The sequence below is a fragment of the Gymnodraco acuticeps genome, unplaced genomic scaffold, assembly GCF_902827175.1.
Source record: "Gymnodraco acuticeps unplaced genomic scaffold, fGymAcu1.1, whole genome shotgun sequence".
NCBI lineage: Eukaryota > Metazoa > Chordata > Actinopteri > Perciformes > Bathydraconidae > Gymnodraco > Gymnodraco acuticeps.
In genome coordinates this window covers 3,879,881-3,901,457 of record NW_022990459.1, presented here as the reverse complement: position 1 = coordinate 3,901,457, position 21,577 = coordinate 3,879,881, and the positions used below count along the sequence as shown (strand labels likewise).

The 21,577-nt window shown below is 40.5% G+C and overlaps 3 protein-coding genes across 7 annotated transcripts; 2 read left to right on the top strand and 1 right to left on the bottom strand.

Annotated features, from left to right (window-relative positions):
* The first annotated feature begins 2,076 nt into the window (after positions 1–2,076).
* On the top strand, positions 2,077–10,206 carry LOC117552477 (zinc finger protein 431-like). 2 transcript variants are annotated; one of them, XM_034225947.1, is made up of 9 exons: positions 2,077–2,370; positions 3,154–3,356; positions 3,510–3,602; positions 4,749–4,844; positions 4,961–5,071; positions 5,815–5,938; positions 6,028–7,123; positions 7,258–7,310; positions 8,485–10,206. In XM_034225947.1, the coding sequence occupies exons 1-9, from the start codon at positions 2,337–2,339 to the stop codon at positions 9,750–9,752; spliced, it is 3,078 nt and encodes a 1,025-aa protein (XP_034081838.1). In that variant the 5' UTR covers positions 2,077–2,336; the 3' UTR covers positions 9,753–10,206. The 2 variants fall into 2 exon arrangements, with proteins under 2 accessions (XP_034081838.1, XP_034081839.1); XM_034225948.1 differs by lacking the exons at positions 2,077–2,370; positions 3,154–3,356; positions 3,510–3,602; positions 4,749–4,844 and adding an exon at positions 5,581–5,636 and having other exon boundaries at positions 4,968–5,071.
* On the bottom strand, positions 10,186–13,172 carry apex1 (APEX nuclease (multifunctional DNA repair enzyme) 1). The gene is made up of 5 exons (XM_034225959.1): positions 13,032–13,172; positions 12,130–12,261; positions 11,874–12,037; positions 11,587–11,779; positions 10,186–11,319 (listed from the first exon to the last, which is right to left on the bottom strand). The coding sequence occupies exons 2-5, from the start codon at positions 12,188–12,190 to the stop codon at positions 10,805–10,807; spliced, it is 933 nt and encodes a 310-aa protein (XP_034081850.1). The 5' UTR covers positions 12,191–12,261; positions 13,032–13,172; the 3' UTR covers positions 10,186–10,804.
* osgep (O-sialoglycoprotein endopeptidase) lies at positions 13,167–21,081 on the top strand. Of its 4 annotated transcripts, XM_034225956.1 has the most exons (13): positions 13,298–13,454; positions 14,035–14,154; positions 14,243–14,362; positions 15,057–15,232; positions 15,316–15,411; positions 16,881–16,930; positions 17,028–17,106; positions 17,653–17,718; positions 19,030–19,120; positions 19,740–19,815; positions 20,321–20,419; positions 20,657–20,731; positions 20,913–21,081. In XM_034225956.1, exons 2-12 carry the CDS (start codon positions 14,040–14,042, stop codon positions 20,694–20,696), a joined length of 1,008 nt encoding a protein of 335 aa, XP_034081847.1. In that variant the 5' UTR covers positions 13,298–13,454; positions 14,035–14,039; the 3' UTR covers positions 20,697–20,731; positions 20,913–21,081. The 4 variants fall into 4 exon arrangements, with proteins under 4 accessions (XP_034081848.1, XP_034081847.1, XP_034081845.1 ...); XM_034225957.1 differs by having other exon boundaries at positions 13,167–13,345; positions 20,657–21,081; XM_034225954.1 differs by having other exon boundaries at positions 20,657–21,081.
* Positions 21,082–21,577: the final 496 nt, after the last annotated feature.

Genomic DNA, 21,577 nt, shown 5'->3' with positions numbered 1-21,577 from the left:
TGCAACAAAAAGGCAGCGAAATGTGCTAAAATCACTGATTTATTCAGAACCCCCCGTATGGTATAGAATGACGAAGCAGAATGTAAGTGAGCGAACATTATGGCAAGGCAAGGCAAGGCAATTTTATTTATATAGCACATAACATAACATGACTTTTTTGCCCTGGTTCTCAAAGGAGCACTTGGAGATGTTGCTTGGTGCTCATCCTTAAAATGAAATAAACCGTAACTTTTGAGGGGGTCTTGACAGACACACGGCACTGAACACACGTGCAGAGGTGAACACAGAACACAGAACACACATGCAGAGGTGAACACAAGACAACATTAGCACGACCAGTAATCCTACAAGCTGTCATCACTACCCTCCTGACTGTTCTCCTCACTGTCTTCCTCTCTGTCAGACATGGTAGCTGATGATGTAGGCCTACTACTTTCTCTCTGGTTGAGTCTCCGATTAGCTGCTTGCATCCACAAGTCAACAGCTGGTTTTGGGTCGAAAGTCTCTGTTGTCATCTTAGACAAGTGGATGTAATCAAATAAGTATGTGAACATAACCAATAACCTACCATAGCCAATAACAAATGAATGTAACTTATTTTATTTGTGTTGTTCATTAATATCTTATTTTACCTTAACATTTATTTATTTATGCATTTTTTTTTTTATCTCTCCAGTTTTTAAGGATATTTTTGGTTACTGTCCTATAGTATACATTGGAATTATTTCAAACCTGTTTATCCCAATAATTATAAAGGAGTGCCTTGGAAATATGTGTTTACATAAATTGTGACCAAACCGTTTGAACTTAGACTAAAGTGAACTATCTAAACACTCCTTTACCTCCTTGTCCTTTACCTCACTGAGCTGTAGTATCAATCACACATTAAAAGCAAGTCTAAAAATATGTGTGTTCGTTGTGGGGGAGGAGTGGAGATTTAAGTCCAAACTGAGATTAAATATTTCTATGTGTTTATCAAGTGCAGCATCTTTCGAACAGTCTATAATAGATTTATGTTTTCAAATGTTTTTTTAATAACTCAAGTTGAGAGATATAACTAATTATAATAGCCACCTTAATATTAAATGACGTGGCTGAACCTGTCTCTGCGGTCCTGCCTTGGGTCTCGTCATGCTGCTTCCCTGATGGCTTCCACAGGATTGTAGCTGACATCCTCGCGGATTCATCTTCTTATTACAGACACATGCATTTCCTAACATTCGGTCTATGCTGTAAAATGTATTATCTCTTCGATTTACACACGGCATCTATTGCACGTCTGTCCGTCCTGGGAGAGGGATCCCTCCTCTGTTGCTCTCCCTGAGGTTTCTCCCATTTTTTCCCCTTAAACTGTGGGTTTTCTCCGGAAGTTTTCCCTTGTACGATGTGAGGGTCTAAGGATAGAGGGTGTCGTTTTTCTCATACTGATATTCTGAACAATCTGTGCTGTTGTATTTGCTGTAAAGTGTCTCTACTGTAGGCTATTTTTATTTTATGTACAGCACTTTGGCTCGACCAAAAATCGTTTATAAATGTGCTATATAAATAAAACTTGATTTGATTATTTACTGTATTGAACGGTTAGCTTAAAACCATAAACCATTTTTTATTTAAAGCAATTTTCAATTCTTCTTGGAAACACAATTATCTAAAGAAAATGTAAAAACATAGGTCCTAATCGGAATAGTGAGGATAGGATAGCTTCTCCGATGCCTTAGGCTTCTGTATTCTTGTGTTTGAGGCTGTGTTCATCAACCAACTGGTTGCATGGTAAGATGTACTAAGCTCTTACTGTCTGTATTAATTTTAACTGGGTTATTATTTTTGGCTGTTGGTTGATTGGAAGTGGCGAAATATAAGTATTATTCTTTATGGTCTTTCAAAGATGTTAATGAATGAAGAGTAAAGTAATTCCTAGTGTGGCTGCATTGTTGTGGTTTGTTGGATCACAAAGAACGTGGCACCTCTATTCCATAAATCCAAACTCTTTTGGAGTATATTTATACACTTTCAGATTCAGGTCGCTCAGCAATGAAAAATAAAACTATTGGTGATGACCAACAGGTGGCAGTAACACAGAAAAAATGTTACCTGGCCTACCATTAAAAACATAATAGGAAGAAGGGGTTCCTGACATATTAATTCTACCGTAATACTTTTGAGTACTTCTACGTTTCCATGTAGTGCCCGTCTCATTCAGAGAGGAGTTTTGTAGTTTCCTTGGCATAGCTGTGTCGTCTTTGTCATTTAGTTACTCTTGGCACTAGCTTACTGTGGATGGGTAGCTAGTTAGCTCAAAGCAGCTAACAGTTACTCCTACTGTCAACACCGACAAGATGGACTCAAGTGTCTTCATGGCTGTTACAAAAGGTTTGTTTGCTAAGAAACCGAGAAAGATTTAGAGAACAACTTTTTTGTGGGATAAGTCGTTGATATTTCAGATAACGTCGACTGTTATCACAGCTTTTACTCTAGCCAGGTTAGCTTCGTAAACTAGCATACTGATTATCGGTTAGTAACTTTACCTTTACTTGTTTAATATAGCATCGCATATAATACTGCATGCACAATGTCCGTAGACTGTATGTTTGTATATAAAGATATTTCCATATGAATATGATTGGTATAGTTTAATGGCGAGTAAGTGTAAGTTATGTACAGGCTATACACAACTTGGCATTACTCTAGTTTACTTTATTAGAGCAACGTTGTCTTTATTGAACATGCACTAAGTGTTTCTGTTAAGGTTGAATTAAAAACACATCGCTATTCTTGCGACAGTAAGGGAATAAACAAAAGCATGGTCCTGGTGCTTGAACGAAAATTAGGGATGGACAACATAGCATCTTAAAAAGTACTCTTGTTATTTCCGTGGGGGTTTGTATGTTATGACTCATACATCATTTCATTGCGCAAATCAATTTCACCAAATTAATACTAGACTGACTTCAGTATTAATTGTAAATTACAGCCTCAGTCTGACTCCCCATCATTGAACAATCCAATATTTCTGACCATTAACTATAACACTAGAAATTAGATTTTGTTTTGTAGACCAATTGCATATTAGTTCAGTTGAATTAGGATAAATAGGACATATAGGTCAGCTACATTCACTGTCAGTCTGAGGGCTTTTCTGTTTGTCTGTTTTAGGTGAGCCTTTACCTCTTGCGTCACTGCGCCTCCTGGTCCCACCTTTCCAACTTATGTCTGCCTCTATGTGGAATATTTTGAAGAAACAAGATGTCATGAACTACTGGAAACTGGCAGAGTTTGTCTCTTTTGTGATGGACATGGTCCCAGAGCTACTAATGTGCAAGCACAGGATGCAACTTAACCTGGGATTAAGAGCAAGGGTGAGTCACAGTGGAGAGGACACAAGGCATTCATAGCGTATGTTATATGTCTTTAAGATGGAGCAAGACTTAAAAAGGCAACTCATGATGTATGAACTGTATTATGATCACATGCGTATTCTATCACAACGTTTGTCTATTTCTCCTCATCAGTATATTCTAGAGCTGTGTCGGAGTGAACAGTTTATGGATCCTGACTTCATCTTGTCTCATCTGGACCAGATTAAATCACCACACCCCACTCTGGTAAATTATAGAGTCTACAGTTTAGATCAGTCAGTTTCAAATAATTTGTACCTCTTAGATCAGGGGTGTCCAAAGCTGGGCCACTCACTAGAGGTATATTGCCTCATAAATTCAGTTATAAGTTAGCAAAATCAATCAAATGATGCTTGTGAGTGTTGGCAGCTCATCCTTTAAAACAGAAGCCTCAGATTGATTATAATAAGGAGAAATAGGAAGGGTGTATTTCAAGCTTGTTGTGTAATTAAGTCATTGGGATTTTTTTTTCTTATCAACTAAGATATGTTAGAAAATGTTTCCAACTGAATTTATTAGAAAAGTGGTCTTATTAACAGATGAATACTACTGTGTAATATATTTTTTACATTTACGGCCAGTCCACACAGCGGCGTGCGTTTTTAAGCTTGGGGAGTTCTCGCGAGCAACGCGACCAATCACATGAATCTCCCGCCCCCGACATACAGTTTACGAAGTACACTGGATATAAACTCCCCAAACAGGCGAAAAACCTACCAGTTTCACCCACTGTCTCTGCCACCTCCCTCCATGCCTGGCTCCTCCGGTTTGTATCCCGGTAGGTGAACAGGGACTGATCGTACAAGACCGGGTGATTCCCTACCACTATGATTCATTTCTCCTCCATTTTTTGGAATATGAGGAAATGACCTGCGGTGTGTCTCTCCCAGCATACACGCGGTTTGAATGGCTAGCGCTTGTACTGGCAGATTTGCATAAACAGGATTTGATTGGCTGATGCTTCCACCGAAGCTTCAGAAGCTTCAAAAGTTGAACATTTCTCAACTTTTGCAGCGAGCCACGCCAGCAAAGCTCCGCTTCGCTTCCCACAATGCAGTTCGGCGAAAAGTGACGTCACCCCATTCAAGTGAATGGTGAAGCTTTCAACGCACGCCACTGTGTGGACGGGCCGTTATAGTTAAGAAGTACAATATAAGACAAGCACAAGTTTCATGTGTGGGCCATATTCCATTCTCATTTTTGACTTTGCTGAGGGCCGCATTTTGCCCCCAGGCCGTAGTTTGGACACCTCTGTCTTAGATTAAGTATTGTAAGGAGAAGTTGTGGCAACAAGTAGGACAATTATCCAGTACCAGACTTGTAATATCTGTAACTGTCATGCCAATGTTTTAGGTGAAAGAATCCCAAGAGGAGGAAGTGGTGGTTAACTTTCTCGAGTTGATCCAGACTCTGCTTAAAGATCCCAAAGAGAGACAAGACTTTTTCTCGGTAAGATGGTATCACTTACTCTTCTGTGGAGCAATATCCACCTGTTCATGTTGTTTGCCGTTACTCGTGAAATTAAGCTAAATTCAGTCAAAGGTTATTTTTTCTTTCTTCTAAAGGAGGTCTTCCCTGCTGAGTATGGACCTCAGTATGACAGTGATTTGAAGATGCTGTTTTCAGAGTTTCTTTGTCGGCTGGCTCAGCTGTTGCCAGTTCCTGACCTCGAGCAGGTGAGGAAGATCATTTTAACAACAAGTAAACAGTATGTCACCATCAAAGAATACGTGCATAAGCGATAGTCAGTGTATAACCTATATTTGATCGAAGTTTGGGAAAGCAGATAGTAGTACCAGTGGTCAGTTAAACAACCAGCTGCTGTGATTGCAGCAGCAATAAAACGTTTTGTTAGGCCCCTAAATAAATCAATATAAATGTAAGTTTATGCAAATTGGCAGTGTTTGCAAGATGGTGCCGTGCTAATTGGCGGCCTGTTCTAGCATGCTCACTTTGAATAACCAGATACTGAAAAACATTGAGATTAGCTATACTAATAACTAGTAATTTTCACAATTTATTTTTTCCAATATCTGGTGGCTTCAAGGTGAGCATACATTAAGGCTTCAGATCCTCGTAGGAAACGTATATTGAGCTGCCTCGTGGCATGCTAAAGTAGTGAAAAAGATTCTTAATATAGCGTATACCTAACTGATATTGATTTTTAAAGTCGGTCCTTTGGTAGGTGTTGCTGTCACCCCCTAACAAAGCAGCACATTGTTGCCAATGCATCCACTTAAGGTAATACACTCATTATGTATTATCTTTAGTGTATTATACCTTATACAACTCCGCTTTCAAACATCCAACATGTCCCCTTTATCTGCAAATGGGATGTCTTGGTTTCCTACTTTTTAAGTTATATTCTTTTAATTATATTGGATATAGTGTGATGTGCGTTTTCATGCATTATCCACAGACTATTTCCTGGCTCGGAGCAGAATGCTATTTCTTGGAGGATTGGGTGCATTTGGCAGCTGAGCCTACATACCTGAACAAATTGCTCCAGCACCACAAACACCTTGGGCATTTAGAGCAGCATGGTAAATCCCTTTGCACAACTGCATCTTTTATCTTTCACTTAGAGAGCTCTATGATTCCTTTTGTGTCATTTTTGTATTTTTCTGTGCAGTTCCACCTTCTAGTATGGACAACGGCATCCTGTCCTCCCTCTCTGCAATTCCCCCCAGTAGAGTAGCAAAACCTAAAGAACATCCCGACCAATCAGATCTACTGCAAGGCCTCAGTGATGACAGGCACACTGCATCATTCGTGAATGACCTAGCAGTTGAAATAATCACAGTGACGGATTACGCAGAGGTCGAATTAGACACAAGCGATGACATCAAGGTGGTGATGGGCGAAAACAGCTTTGAAGGAACGGACACTAGCATGGTGCCTGAAGATTCGCTTGTAGTGCTTCCTGCAGAGACAACAATGGAAGAAGAAGTGGCTGAAGCAAGGGCAGAAGCAATACAACCAAAATATTTAAGCGGTTTGGAAAACTCAATCCATTCAGAGGATAACGACAACGTTCTGGCACCTTCCCAACAAAACATCTCTGTTGGACTTAATGACTGCCCAGACTGCGAGAAGAAATTTAAGTTTGCCTCTTCGTTAATCGCCCACAGGGTCATCCACACTGGTGAACGCCCCCACCGGTGCAATGACTGCGGTCGCTGCTTCTCTTTCAGGCAGTCTCTTGACAGACACAGACACACGCACAAAACTGGACATAAGTACAGCTGCCGGATCTGCAGGGAGACCTTCCACTCTCTGTCAGCCCGCACAGAGCACAAGCAGACACACATGGAAGACGGCGTTTACATGTGTGATCAATGCAACAAGACATTTAACTGGGAGCTGGCCCTCGCAAGGCACGTGAAAACTCACACTGATGATCACACTGCAAATAATCTGCCAGAAAGCCATAATGATGGGCTTGAGGTGGTTTTAGATAACGGCAATGTGAGTGTTGATAACGCAGATCCTGATCCAGGGAATGCAGAGGTTCAGAGCAGTGAGCCTCCCACCTCTGAGCCTGAAGGCACGGCCCCTGAACTTGACAATGAAGTTGTTTCCCTAGTGAAGGTCCGCACAAGTGGCCGCAAACGCAAACCCACCATGAAGATCCAGGTGATACATTTACAAAAGCACATGGCCACTAAAAGAAGGATGGATATCACCAAGGCCAACCCCCCGGACCTGAAGCCTTCGCCTTTCACTTGGTAAAAACCCGTTCTATTGTCTCACAAATGTTTTTTCTTGAGATCCTGTTTTTAGGACAGGATTAGTAAATTGAATGTAATAGATAATATCCTGATCAAGCGTTTCATCACATTTTCTCCTGTCTCTTTAACAGTGCTGAGCACTCTTATGGGTCATCCATGGTCTCATCGAAGGACGGTGATGAGAGTAAGTTCACTTTTAGAAATATATTCTATTGATCTTTCACAATCACAGTTATTACAAGGACTTAAACGCCACATAACATATACAATAATGTATAATGACAGTAACCTGCCTAATATGTAAATGGTATTGTTAGCATCATCATAGTTAAAAGTCTTTTACGTTGAATGTCCTGAAGTGCTTTGAAAGGCTGCTTTATTATATATTGGATACATTATGGGTTAGGTTAGGTTATTGCACAGCTTTTTTGTGACCAACTTTTTATTTAAAAAATATACAAATTATATAGACAATACAAAAAAATAAATATATATTGCACATCTTTTAAAACTTATTTTCACGGGAACATTTCCAACTGATTCTTTGCAATCCTTTAGTTCTAGACACATAACGTCGTTTTTTTAATCCATTTGTAATCTGTGAGATCACTAATGGGGCATTTCCACTGCAGGGCCTCGCACGGCTTAGTACGGTATTGTTAGGCTCACTTTATGCTGCGTTTCCATTACAGTTTAGGAACTGGGGTAGTAACTATAGTAACGTAGTGTAGGCGGAGCCGTGACGTCATCTTCAATGCGAAACACAAAACCAACATCAGCCGTTAGCTGTTAGCTCTCAGAGCTCACAGCTCTTCATATCTGTTCAGAAACTAGACAAAAGTTAAACAAGTACAAACCACAGACTGCCTGTGTCATGGCGAATACAGTCGCTGGTTTATTTATGTCTGTATAGGCCGTTGTTGTGAGTGTGGACGGTCGGAGCATATACTGCGATCTCCATTCAGAAAACACGAATTTCGCCTGCCGTCTGTCTGTAGACTTGTCAAAGCATTAATTCATGGTTTTTACTAACCGGTATCAGTATGTTGTTACTTCGGCATCATTTTGAAACGTGTATTACAATTTAATCACGTTAAAATATGTTCATTTTGTTGTAGTTGCCAGCGATTCTCTCACTAGTTTAGCATACTCAGCCCGGTTGTTGGCCCGGAAAGAACCTCGATTTTGGAGAGCCAGAAAAACTGTGAAAAAGTACCCGCTAGCCGGAACTACGCCTAGTGGAAACGCAACCAAAAACAACCACGCTCCGCGCTGTAGTGGAAATGCGGCATTAAATCCCTTTTGATGGCTCTAAGAAAAACTCCTAAGTTAACACTGTTATTCTATTTTTCAAACAGGTTTTGTGGCAGATGGCTCATCGACTTCGATCCACTGTTCTAAGTGCTCCTTCCAGCACATAGAAGAAGCAAAGGTCCAGCAGCACATTGAAAATGTCCACTCTGTTGAGGCTGAGGATGACGAGATGTCTTTTCAGCCCCTTACAGATGAAGAGGGACGTTTTAGTTGTGCTGACTGTGAGAAGAGCTTTAAGTTCCAGTCCTTACTGAAAGCCCATCAGCGCATCCACACAGGCGAGCAGCCCTTCTTGTGTTCTCAATGCGGACGGCGGTTCTCCTTCAAACAGTCGCTGGAGAGGCACAGGCAGACGCACAAGTCGGGGCGCAGGTATGAGTGCCTGATCTGCGGGGAGTTCTTTAAGTCGCTGGTGGCTCAGAGGGAGCACAAGAGCACCCACATGGAGAACGGCGAGTATCTGTGTTCAGAGTGTGGCCGGGCGTTTGCCTGGAAGTCTGCACTTGTAAGACACCTAAAAACGCACGGCGAGGATGCTGACAAGGTGGAGCACTCTTACAAATGCCCTCGCTGTGACCTGGGCTTCAGATGTGCCAGCTACCTCAACAGGCACCTCCAAACTCACCAGGAAGAAAGAGTGCACACCTGCAACTGTGGAAAGAGCTTCGCCTACCGGGCAGCTCTCTCCGCACATCAGCGCATCCATCAAAAGGAGCGGCCGCACATATGCACACAGTGTGGCAAGGGATTTCTCTACAATGGTGGTTTGCTGAGCCACATGAAGATCCACTCGGAGGAAATGCCCTTCATGTGTTCTTTCTGTGGCAAAAGCTTCAAGAGGGAACGGAACATGAAGAAGCACGAGCGGTGCCACACCAGGGAAAACGTTTTCAGCTGCTCGCAGTGTGACAAGAGCTTTGTCTATAAGGCGACGTTGATAAGACACGAGCTGACTCATTCAGGCGAGCGGCCATTCCTCTGCTCTGACTGCGGGAAGGGCTTCTTTTCCCACGCCGAGCTTCTGAAGCACGAACGTTTCCACACGGGCCACAAGCCCTTTCAGTGCCCCCACTGTGGCAAGAGATTCACTCAGTCGTGCTACCTGACCATACATCTGCGCTACCACACCGGAGTCCGGCCGTACTCGTGCACCGATTGTGACAAGAGCTTCCTCAGTGCCAACCGCCTGAAGAGGCACCAGCGAACACATTCAGGGGAAAAACCATACCCCTGTCTCGAGTGTGGGAAGGGGTTCAGACAGTCGTACAATCTCAAAATGCATCAACGGACACATAGCATGAAGTTAACATAGTCAAGGTTTTTCATTTGAGATGTAATATTTTGAAGGGTATATAGTTTGACGCTAGATTAGAATAGGACAAAAAGTAACTGTACTTAGATTATGACTTTATATTGTTTCGAAAATGTGTTCTAGCTACAGCTCTGGAAACAATTAAGAGACCACTGCAGCATTATCAGTTTTTACTATTTATAGTAAATTATTATTATTTTATTCTATGAACTACTGACAGCATTTCTGTGTTGGAATTCAACAGACACTGGAATGGAATGGTTGCCCTATATATAGAGATTGAGATTTAAGAAAAATGTAGAGGGGTCTTTCAATCTTTCCCTGAGCTGTAGATTTAAGCACACTGAGCAGAGGAATGTGTTATTTTGAGTTGCATTGTGGTGTAGCTAATCTGTCCAATCATTGAGAGTCAGTCATCACATAACGAACGGAATAAAGTCTTGCATACATCCAATCTTTATTGTGAGCATGTTTTACAAAAAAAATTGAACACTGCTTTGGAAAAGAAGCTTCAAACATAATGGGCTTTAACACATCACAACCATCGCAAAAGTGGTTTAGTTCAGCAACACACAAACATACTGCAGGTTACTGGCATGGAGGCTTGTTTGTAGCCAGTTACGGGTCACTGTTGAAAAACTGTTTTGTCTTTTACTCTCTTTATGCTCGCCTCAAAAGGTTTTTGTTTTCCACTATTCGCATTTAGCTTCTTGGTAAAGCAACGCCAAACACTTCTTGACAAACCTTTTATCAGTAACCAAACCGGAACACGCTTTGTCAATGGTTAGGTGTTTTGTTTTAATGACAGACTTTAATTGCATTAACAGGATAAATGGGCGTTGTGCTTTGGAGTCATTATTTGAAGGTTTCATGTGAAAACTTTGATTTAAAAGTACTACACATCTAAGCTCCTGCCTAGCCTACTGAAATAGTGAGTTTTGACAGCACATGTAAGAACACCTCACTCTATCAAACACTGGTATACGTGATAGTTTTACCCGATTCTGAATGGCAGTAGTAAGAAAACGGTAAAGGTCATGTAAAATGTTGCGCTACACAGCTATGTGCAGGCTGATGGGGCAGTGGTCGCTTCCCAAGGCCTTGTTGCGGATCTTGCAGTCGCACAGGCCCGGCAGCAGGCTGGACGACAGCACGAAGTAATCGAGCCTCCAGCCCACGTTCTTGGAGCGGGAGTTCATCATGTAGGTCCAGAAGGTGTAGGCGTTGGTCTGCTCCGGGTAGAGCTCGCGGAAGCTGTCGGTGAAACCGGACTCTAGCAGTTGGGTGAAGCCTTTGCGCTCGTCAGGGGTGAAGCCTGCGTTTTTCTTATTCCCCTTGGGGTTCTTCAGGTCGATCTCCTGGTGTGCGACATTAAGGTCACCACACAGCACCAGGGGCTTCTGTATGTCCAGCTCGCTCAGGTACGCCCGGAAGTCCACGTCCCAGGTTTTGCGGTAATCTAGGCGCACAAGACCTCTGCCGGAGTTTGGCACATAGGCGGTCACCAGGTAAAAGGTGGGGAACTCGGCAGTGATGACACGGCCCTCCTTGTCATGCTCTTCTTTACCTGGAGAAAGGTAGAGAAGGTTCAGTTTAAGTTGTATTCAGTTCCAGTAATACAAAAGTGCAAAGGCAACAAGTTTGAATTTTACAGGGATTATGTGCAGCATGTTGGAGCAGTTGCATCACAACCAGTGGAGACTTTAAGAAATGAATGCCCCCAGTTTGTAGCTGTATTTGGCAAACTCAGTTAAAATGATGCCCTGCATTTGAAAGATTATTAAAAGCCCATGGTTCATTTATTTAAATGAAAACAGTTAAAGACACCACTCACCAATGCCATAGGTGACCTTGATGGGTTCAGTCTTGCAGAGCATGGCCACACCACTGTAACCCTCCTTTTCATCGGACGCTGCCCAGTATTTGTAAGGATACTCTGGCATGGAGGTGATGGCAGCAGGGAGGGATTTTTCTGCACACTTTGTCTCCTGCAGACACAAAACATCTGGAGACTCCTCACGCACCCACTGGAAGGGAGAACACAAGCATTTTCAATTAAAACCAATCTGAATACTAAACTCAGGAAATCCTTTATGTTGCTTATATTCATTGTTAACTCACATCCAGGCCATTCTTTTTCACCCATGCCCTCAGACCGTCGACGTTCCAGGAAGTGAGCTTCATGTTGGCTTCACGTCCATCTTTGCAGGTCATTTTGTCTGGAGGATCCTCGTACAGTATCGGGGCCTCTGGCTCTTTCGCCTTCTTTGTTTTCTTTGCTGAAGCTATCAGGTGAAATAAAGACATAGGGTCAGGCCACATATTTAAGTCAGGACAATGTGTGTAAGGGTTTTAATGTAGAGAACAGCTGTAGTACCAGAGCCTGTGTCATTTTCCTCATCGGCAGCTGCATCCTCTGTCTTCTTTCCTCTCTTCATACTTAAATTGGCCCTGGCTCCAAACACACTTTGCAGACACACAACACGCACACACAACAGCACACGAGCCGCTGGAAAAACAAAACAGATTGTTAAAGAAGTGGCAAATGCTACAACAACACACAAGTCAGAAACTCAACTGTCATCAAGGCCAACAAATCTGCAGGTTTAACTGTAGAGAAAGAAATGGCTTTTTTTGTTCTGTATCATTATGAATTTTGTTTTACATTAACATTTTCAGACATTAAATACAATAACGCTTATATTGGTCAACATAACGGTCTATTATTTTTTTATAGTGACTCAAAGCAAATGGTAAAAAGTTTTCCAGTTATCAAATTACTTTAAGGAATATCAGCTTGAGTATCTTCAAATAATGCATGTCATATAATATAAGTGTTGTTTTCAGTGTCCTTGTATTACATAACGTTTCTGTTTACAAGTATGCATCTATTTACAAATATTGCGTCTCAGCCGCTTTCTACGGTCTGCAGTAAACTCTGACAAAGGGTTTGAGCATACAGCCAAACGCACTAAATAGAAAATATGAACGTATTTGCTAACTGCTGAATGCAAAATTAATAGTATGCATGTAAAAGACATGCATGCAAACAAAAACAGCGGAAGTGTTTGCGTGTTAAATGCAAGCTATGCTAACGCTAGCTGCTCTGTGACAAAGAGCAGCAGACGGCCTGCTGAATGAATGGAGGTAGGTAGCTACTCATTTGCTCATTCGCAGCTTATTTAATTTATCTCCAAATGCAAATGCAGTTAAATTACGCAAACGTTTTCATTTCAAGCAGCTACACGTTCCAGGAAAATGAAATGCAAATAATCTTACTTGCACTTTCTCAACAGGATGCAAAAGACAAAGTGCTTCTTCTTCTTCTTCTCCTCCAAAACACACACGCTCACAAAGCACACCGATGATTTCCGACCACGCGCTGTCTTTGCTCATTGTGCCTGATTATAAATGACAAAACACGTTTTTTTCCCACTGTGTTTTATTTTTTAATTGACAAAACTACACAATTATGACTTCTTTATTACATATAACATAATTCTAAGATGCTGCTGAGGTAAAACATTATTCGGACATAGCTTTTTGGTCAGGCCATCTCTACAGCTTCCAATGTTTGGGACCCTCCAGATGAGGTACTGAACTTAAGTTCTTATAATACATCCAGGAGGTAGAAGAGTTATTATTAAAAAAGTAGAAACAAGTTGAATACATGTGAACCACCGAAGAAGAGCAATAAGATAGGTAGGCCTATGTCTAATTTAATATTCAATGTAGAATTGAAGTACCGTGAAGCTAGTTGTGCTAGCTTCACGGTACTTCAATTATACACTACTAGCACTACTAGCTTCATGTACTGCACACAGGTAGCCTTATTTTGGTTTAGGGTTAGCTTCATGTGGAAAGTATTTATGTATGTAACGTATAATGAGGCATTTTGTAGGTAAAGCATCTGCCATGAGGCTGATGTTGTATCCCGTTAGATATTTAAGTGTTTGACTCTTTAAAGTACCCCAGTTTAATCACATGCAGACCTTGCTAAATGTTGCTAAATGAAGGTAAATGCCCTGAGAACACTCCACTGGACAAACTGTCATGAAAAACAAAGCATTATTTGTATTAAGTTTTATTTACAACCATCAAGCTAGAAGGCTGAGTATCTGTTATTTCTCCATCACCTAATTTTCATGATTCTATTATCTTGCAAATAATGGGGTTTTAAGAGAGATTAAGTAATGCAATCTATTACTCACTTCCATATAAAGACACACTGCATTAGTCACCTCTACTCATTGCTATTCTATTTCCTGTAAATGTCTTTCAGCCGCCATGACTATAGTAATTGGATTTGAGGGAAGTGCCAATAAGATTGGCATTGGAATCATCAGGGATGGTGAAGTGCTGTCCAACCCGAGACGGACCTACATTACCCCCCCTGGTCAAGGCAAGTTGTCCCTTTCACTTTACCGGTGATATGTAAAAGTCTAACAATCTTGGATGTGAAGTTAACAACCTGGTTTTTTACCCATCAGGTTTCTTGCCGAGTGACACCGCCAGGCACCACCGTGCTGTCATTCTGACTGTCCTGAAGGAGGCGCTGGAGCAAGCAGGGCTGAAGCCTGCAGACATCGACTGTGTGGCATTCACCAAAGGTAACATAACATGCTGAGTGTTCACCTTGTGGGAGAATCAGATATGAACGTGTCACATGTTTGTCAGAACAATGATAACATGATTCATCAGGCTCCATACTGGTTTTGATTTAAAAGAATCCATTCCAGTGACATTACAAGAGAACGCACAATAGCTTGATGTATATTATTTTTCTAGATATTGAATGGTATCACAATAGAAACCCATTTCTATGCTATGTGCTACTCTCATCCACAGGTATTGGCTGAGAAAAAAAGCAAGTGGAAATTGTATTCAGACTGGTGCAACATAGTATTTCATTATCTATAAAAAACGGACAGACGATATGATGCTTTCTCTCAAACCAGAATGTAACATCATCACTCCAACGTCACAAACACCTCTCTTTTTCCTCCAACAAAGTTATATAATACAATTTAAAATAAATAGTGCAAGAACACGTAAATAGAATATGATATATCATATACAAGAACAGAATGTAAATGTAATTATTATCATATTCTATTTACGTGTATATAGACTTCTTGCACTATTTTCTATTTGTATTTTTGTATTTTATTATATAACTATGATGCATTGTTGGAGGAGCTCGGGTCATAAGATTTTCATTGCCATTTCTACACTGAAGCTGATGTGCATGTGACATTACATTCAGTTTAATCTTGAATATTCTGTCCTTTGTCGCTTCATCAGGTCCTGGTATGGGCTCTCCCTTGGTGACGGTGGCTCTGGTGGCTCGTACAGTTGCCCAGCTGTGGGGGAAGCCGCTGCTCGGTGTGAACCACTGCATTGCACACATTGAGATGGGCCGACTCATCACACAAGCCGACAACCCCACCGTGCTTTACGTCAGTGGAGGAAACACACAGGTCGGTTTCTGTGTATAAAGAGTGAGCTATAACATACGCAGTTTTAAGTTCATTATGTATAAATGTCATTTCTTCCTGTGCAGGTTATTGCATACTCTGAGCGGCGATACAGAATCTTTGGGGAGACCATCGACATCGCAGTTGGCAACTGCCTGGACAGGTTTGCTAGAGTTATAAAGGTGTGTACCATTATGACTTTCAATTGAATAATAAATTGCCTATTGCTGCCTGTGATAAATGTGTGTTAAGGCGAGACACCCCAGGTGAATAGGGTCATTTTGTTAACTTAAAGGTGTCAGCTAGAAATGTCTCCAGTTAATTACTTACAATAAGGCAATTGTTTTTTGTATTACAAGTTTTCTGAAATAGCATGTTTAAATATGCAAATTAACCATTATCTCATTAAATATGCACATATTTTAACACATTTCAGGAATCGAAATCTGAACTTTGGATAAAGCCAGGTTCAAAATTCTTGTTTCATGTTGTAGTCATATTAGTATCTAAGGCTTTTACAGAAGGGATATTGGATATCTCTTTTTATCACTCAGAAAATACTGTCAACAGCCCTAAAATATCAATTTTCACCATGTTTTTAGGTATACAATGTTGTATAATTCAGGCTATGAATGATATATGAACAAACCCTTCTGTAAAAGCCTTCATAATATTGATAGAAATATAACATCTGTGACACATCTGAACGAATCACGTTGTCAGAAATTGACACCAGCCAATGAGATTTCGTTTCTTGGTTTAAGACCCCTTTGTGCTTTCACGATTGGTTGCTGATACAAAGGAAATGACCATATTTGGATCTGATGAGATTGTGCAGGAGAGACGGAGCTTTCCAGCGATACCTCTGTTGACATGGTGCACTCAGCGGTCGCGGTACTTTATGTTACGTTAGAATGCTAACTTTTGGTGAATTTAGGAGAAATCTACAGACGCAAATAGACAAACTATAGTAAAATAAACACTTAAATGTGTATTTTGTACGTTTTCCTTCCAAAAGCCTGAAAAAAAACATGTTATGGAATCAAAATAGCACAAAATCTCAAAATTGACCAGTACTTGAAAAACGATGTTTTTGCCTGCCGTGTCTCGCCTTAAAGGTCCCCTATTATACTGTTTTTCATCAATATATTATAGGTCATATATACATATACAAAACATGTCTCTGAAGTGTTTGGCTCGAAATAACAAATAGATCATTGCAGCATCCCATAATCCGCTCTGTTTCAGCCCTGTTTCCAAAGTGCTGATTCTCTGTTACTTTAGATGAAAATAAGGAGCCCCTCCCCACGCCCCTCTGAGAGATATTTGGTTAAAAAGAACACAATGGTGCTCTAGGAGGAGATTCAGGTGATAAGGTGGGGGGGGGTTACCTTGGTTGGTGATGGTAATGGTTACACAAGCCAAAAAATCGTTATGACATCATAAAGTGGCCAAAATCTGATCAGCTCATTTTCAGACAGGTTTTTATAGAAATGGATCAGGACAAAAAGAGAAGTGGTCTTTCTTCCTGAAACTTTCAGAATCTCTTTACACAGAGGGGACACATGTTGATGGATAAAATACATGAAAAAGTGGATTTTGCATATTAGGTCCCCTTTAATACTGAATCTGGAAATGTTTCTCCACTCAGATTTCCAATGACCCCAGTCCAGGATACAACATCGAGCAGATGGCTAAAAAGTAAGAGAGCCACTAAGCAGCTCCAGTGTTGTGTGCTTAATGTTAGTTTGTATACTAATGATAAATACTTACCTCTGCTTTTTGTCCATGCTGTCAGAGGGAGTCAGTATGTGGAGCTACCATATACAGTAAAAGGAATGGACGTCTCATTTTCTGGGATTACCTCTTACATTGAGGTGAGTGGCTTGCTCTTCCTTGGAAGTGTTGGTCTACAATAAATGCTTGTATCTTAATAATTGTTTATTCTTCTCTGCTGTGTTTGACTATGTGTAACATTTGTGACAAACGTTCAAACTCTCTCTTTTAGTGTTTTCAAGTAGTATTATTGCTGGTGCCTCCATCGGATTTCTTCCATTTTCCTCACAGCTTTGCACAACACAGGACGCATGGCATTTATTTCCAAACAAATGGAGATAACATATTAGCTGCCAGTTAAATGTAATGTGAACAACAAAACGTGTTTATGAGCTGTTAGCAACATGGCTAACTTCAAAGTTACTGTCCAAAGCAAGGAACAAGTGTAAGAATTCCGAGGTGCTTATACCAAGTTTTTCTGAGAAGTAAGCAGCGTTTGTAACTTACAGATCTAGCTAAGTTTAAAAAAAAATGTATATCTCCTTCCCTTTTTCAACTTTGGCTTTCAACAGTCAACATTGCTCCAGTTGTTCCACTGTCAATTTATTTTCTGGTTCATAATCCTAACAGTTATTTTTCTGTCTTAGGAAGCTGCTCACAAGATGATCAGCTCGGGTCAGTGTTCAGCAGAGGACCTGTGCTTCTCCCTGCAGGTACAACCATCTCTATCAGTTCATCAAATAATATAGCTCTAACTGAATCTGTGTAGCAAAGTGAGTTAAAAAGCTCTATACCGGGGGTGTCCAAACTTTTTTCCCTGAGGGCCACATACAGAAAAGCATACGATGGGCCTGGCCACTCACTAGAGGTATATTGCCTCATAAGCTAAATTATAAGTTACTTGAATATGCTTTAAAGGTCCCATGTCATGCTTTTCTGGTTATTACCCGTCCCCTTGTGTTAGCTTTTTATGCATGTAAACGGTCTGCAGAGTCACAAACCCTCAAAGTACACCCTGTAGCGAGTAAAACTCTAACACAGAAAATACCTGTCTGTGCTGCCCCAGAACGCCTCGTTGGAGATTTCTATTTTTCCATTTTTTCTTCCTGAGTATAGTGACGTAACGATACCCAGGTCCCAATGGACCAATCCGTGGAGCTCCTCAGACACACACACTCACTCAGCCTTATCTTTTCTTAGCCACGTCTCCGTGGATCTCCACTCACAGTTCGCCACACACTCGCAGCAACCAGGAAATGACACCAGTAATACAGCTCACACTGTCCGCTCCTCGAGCCTCAAAGCAAATGGCGGAGCAGCGAGCCCCGCAACGTCCCGCCAACACGGCACCCAGACCCCACACAGCATTCTCATCTGATTGTCCTTACTGGTGTCATTTTCTGGTTGCTAACAAACGCCATTGTAACACATAATCACACATCAGAGCACAGTGGGCTCATAGGGAGGGGGGGGCAGGAGCTCCAACAAGCCGTTTAGGACAGAGAGTGAATACACATACTATACAGAGATGCTGTATGAGACATGTTTTTGATTTTGGAACATTGAACAATGTAAACAATGGAATTATGATCAGTAGAAATGGCCATGACATGGGACCTTTAAGAAAATAACAGCCTACATCACATCTCTCCATAGGGTTTCATTGCTTATAATAAGGGGAAGTAGGAAGGGTATATCTCAAGCTTGTTATGCAATTCAATTATTGGGCTTTTTTTGTATTAACTAAGATTTGTTTGAACATATTTTCAACTTTATTTGATGGAATTTATTTGAAAAGTGTGCTTATAAACACATGAATACTGGGTACAATATAAGACGAGCACAAGTTTCAGGTGTCGGTCGTATTCCATTATACTTTTAGAATTGGCTGCGGGCCGATTCAAAATGGAACAGGGGCCGCATTTGGCCCCCAGGCCGTAGTTTGGACGCCCCTGCTCTATACATATGAGTAAAAGCCAATTTGATAGTGTCGCCCAACACTAAAGTCCCCCCCCTCCCCACAGGAGACGGTGTTCTCCATGCTGGTGGAGATCACAGAGAGGGCCATGGCTCACTGCGGCTCCGGAGAGGTCCTGATAGTGGGGGGTGTTGGCTGTAAGTGCACCAGACCTGTTCACAGGACATACAGCGCTATGATTTACTTCACTGATTTATGACTTTGATCACTTTTTAATGACATTTTTCAACACTACACTATTGATCAGAAACTATACTATAAAGCTTTATTACATGGAATATGTTAATTATTTTTGACATGCCATACTATATTACTTTTAGGACTTTTTAACCACCCTTTGACTTTTTCACTTTTTTACGACATACTATGATATTTTATGAAATGTTTCTACATTTAATACAATGCCGAGGACTTTACTTATGAAATATTATTTTATGACTTTTTATGACATACATTAAGACATTAAGACTAAGACATTTTTATGACATACTTAATGACATTTTTTATCAATTTATATGACCTACATTACTATGTGTTTGTAGGACTTTTATTATATACTATGATCTAATATGCTTTTAATTACCTACTACACTTGACTTTTTTATGACATTATTTTCATGACATACTATACTATGATATTTTTGACATCTGTTATGACATACTATAACACTTTTCTTTTTACGACACTTTTTTTGTTTGACTTCTCTGACATTCTATATCATGACATGATCATGTGACCCCCTGGCTCCTCTGTAGGTAACCTGCGTCTGCAGGAGATGATGGGGGTGATGTGTAAGGAGAGAAATGCCAAGCTTTTTGCCACAGATGAACGGTAAACATACACATTCAAATGATTCACTTTAGATTCCCACGAATGAGCAATAGGTTGAAGGTCCCTGGACCAAAACTTAAATTGCTCTAATCTTTGTAAACATACACTATTACTGGGTCAAAAAACTCAAACTCAGGACGCTGTAACTGACCCTATCCTGCGGTGTTTGTGTCCCATATCGGTGTAAATTATGTATACATCAAATTGAACCAATGCTTTTGCATTTTAAATATGATTTACAACAAACCACACACACTGCTTGTTTCCCCTCTCAGGTGCTGTTATTTGCACACAAATATTTCACTTAAGTTGAGAAGTCCATTATGATAAACACATTGTCTAAAATAAAGTCTTGTTTGATGTCAGGTAGTTTCAGACACCGTGAAAAACATTTAGCAGTAATGTAACAAACCTCTATAGTTCCTAAAATAGCCTGTGATTTCGGTCCGTCGCACCATTGTGTTCCAGGTTCGGTCCAGATAACAGTGTTCACTTTGTTTCACAGGTTCTGCATTGATAACGGAGCGATGATTGCTCAAGCTGGCTGGGAGATGTTTAGGTCCGGTCAGGTGACGGAGCTAGAAGACTCGTGGATTACTCAAAGGTAGAATTCACCCTGGTCTTTTTTTTGTACAAAATAATGAAAATCAACACTCAGCTAAAGCACCAGCAGTATAGATGTAACTATTACCTTCAATCCTCCAGGGTGAATCCTATTTCAAGTCAAACGAATTGAAGTGTAGATAAGTTGTTGATCTTTGATCTGATCGACTGAATGTCGCCAACTGACTGTGCGCAGTCATTCTTTTTTATCCGTCCATTAACATTTCTCCTTTCATAGGTACAGAACAGATGAAGTGGAGGTGACATGGAGAGACTGAGCCACATCTTGGTGCTACACACGCTGCTGCAGCAGGTCTGTCGTAGGACCCCGAAATATTAAAGCATTTTGTTAAAAAAGACCCACAGATTTATTTTTTAATTTACTACGCTACAGTTGACTTGTTTAAAACATCATCACATTGCTGAGGCAACGAGTGTAACAGTGGCAGATGCAGTTTGAGAACGTTATCAATCACACCTTTTTTTTTTTTAAGGAAAACACAGCTAAGCAGGTCCACTTGCCATGAAGAACACCCCAGTTTCTTTTTATGTTCAGTCATGTTCCACTTGTAATTGTCAAAGAGGAAAATATGTTTTTACTTTGCCATTATGTACAGCAATAAATCTGACCTTTTAAATAAATACAAAAAGAGTAGAAAATGTCAAGTTTATTCATTGTTTTGGTTTTACTTGTATTCTTCCTCTTTCTCCAGTGTATTTCTAAAATCTATATATTTTTCCCAAAAAATTATCTGTACATTATATACCTTATAAGTTTGAGTAACTTATACCCAATCAGGAAAGGAAAAAAACACAGCATTACAATCGGACAGTTAAAGGTTGGACTCTACTGTGCCTATGACTACACCCCTCTAAATAACCATGTTTCATATTAAATACTATGATATTTTTGTTACATACAATACTTTGAAGTTTTTTTTGACCATTTCATCACCCCCGTCCTTCAATACACTGGCTCCCTGCCCGTCAACGAATACACTTAAAAAATAAATAAATCTAAAAATAACGAAAATCTGAAAAAAGGACATAGTATGTCGAAAATATCAGAAAAAATGACATAGTATAGTATGTGGAAAAATCTGAAAAAAACTACATAGTGTAGTACGTCGGAATTATGAGAAATAGGACATAGTATAGT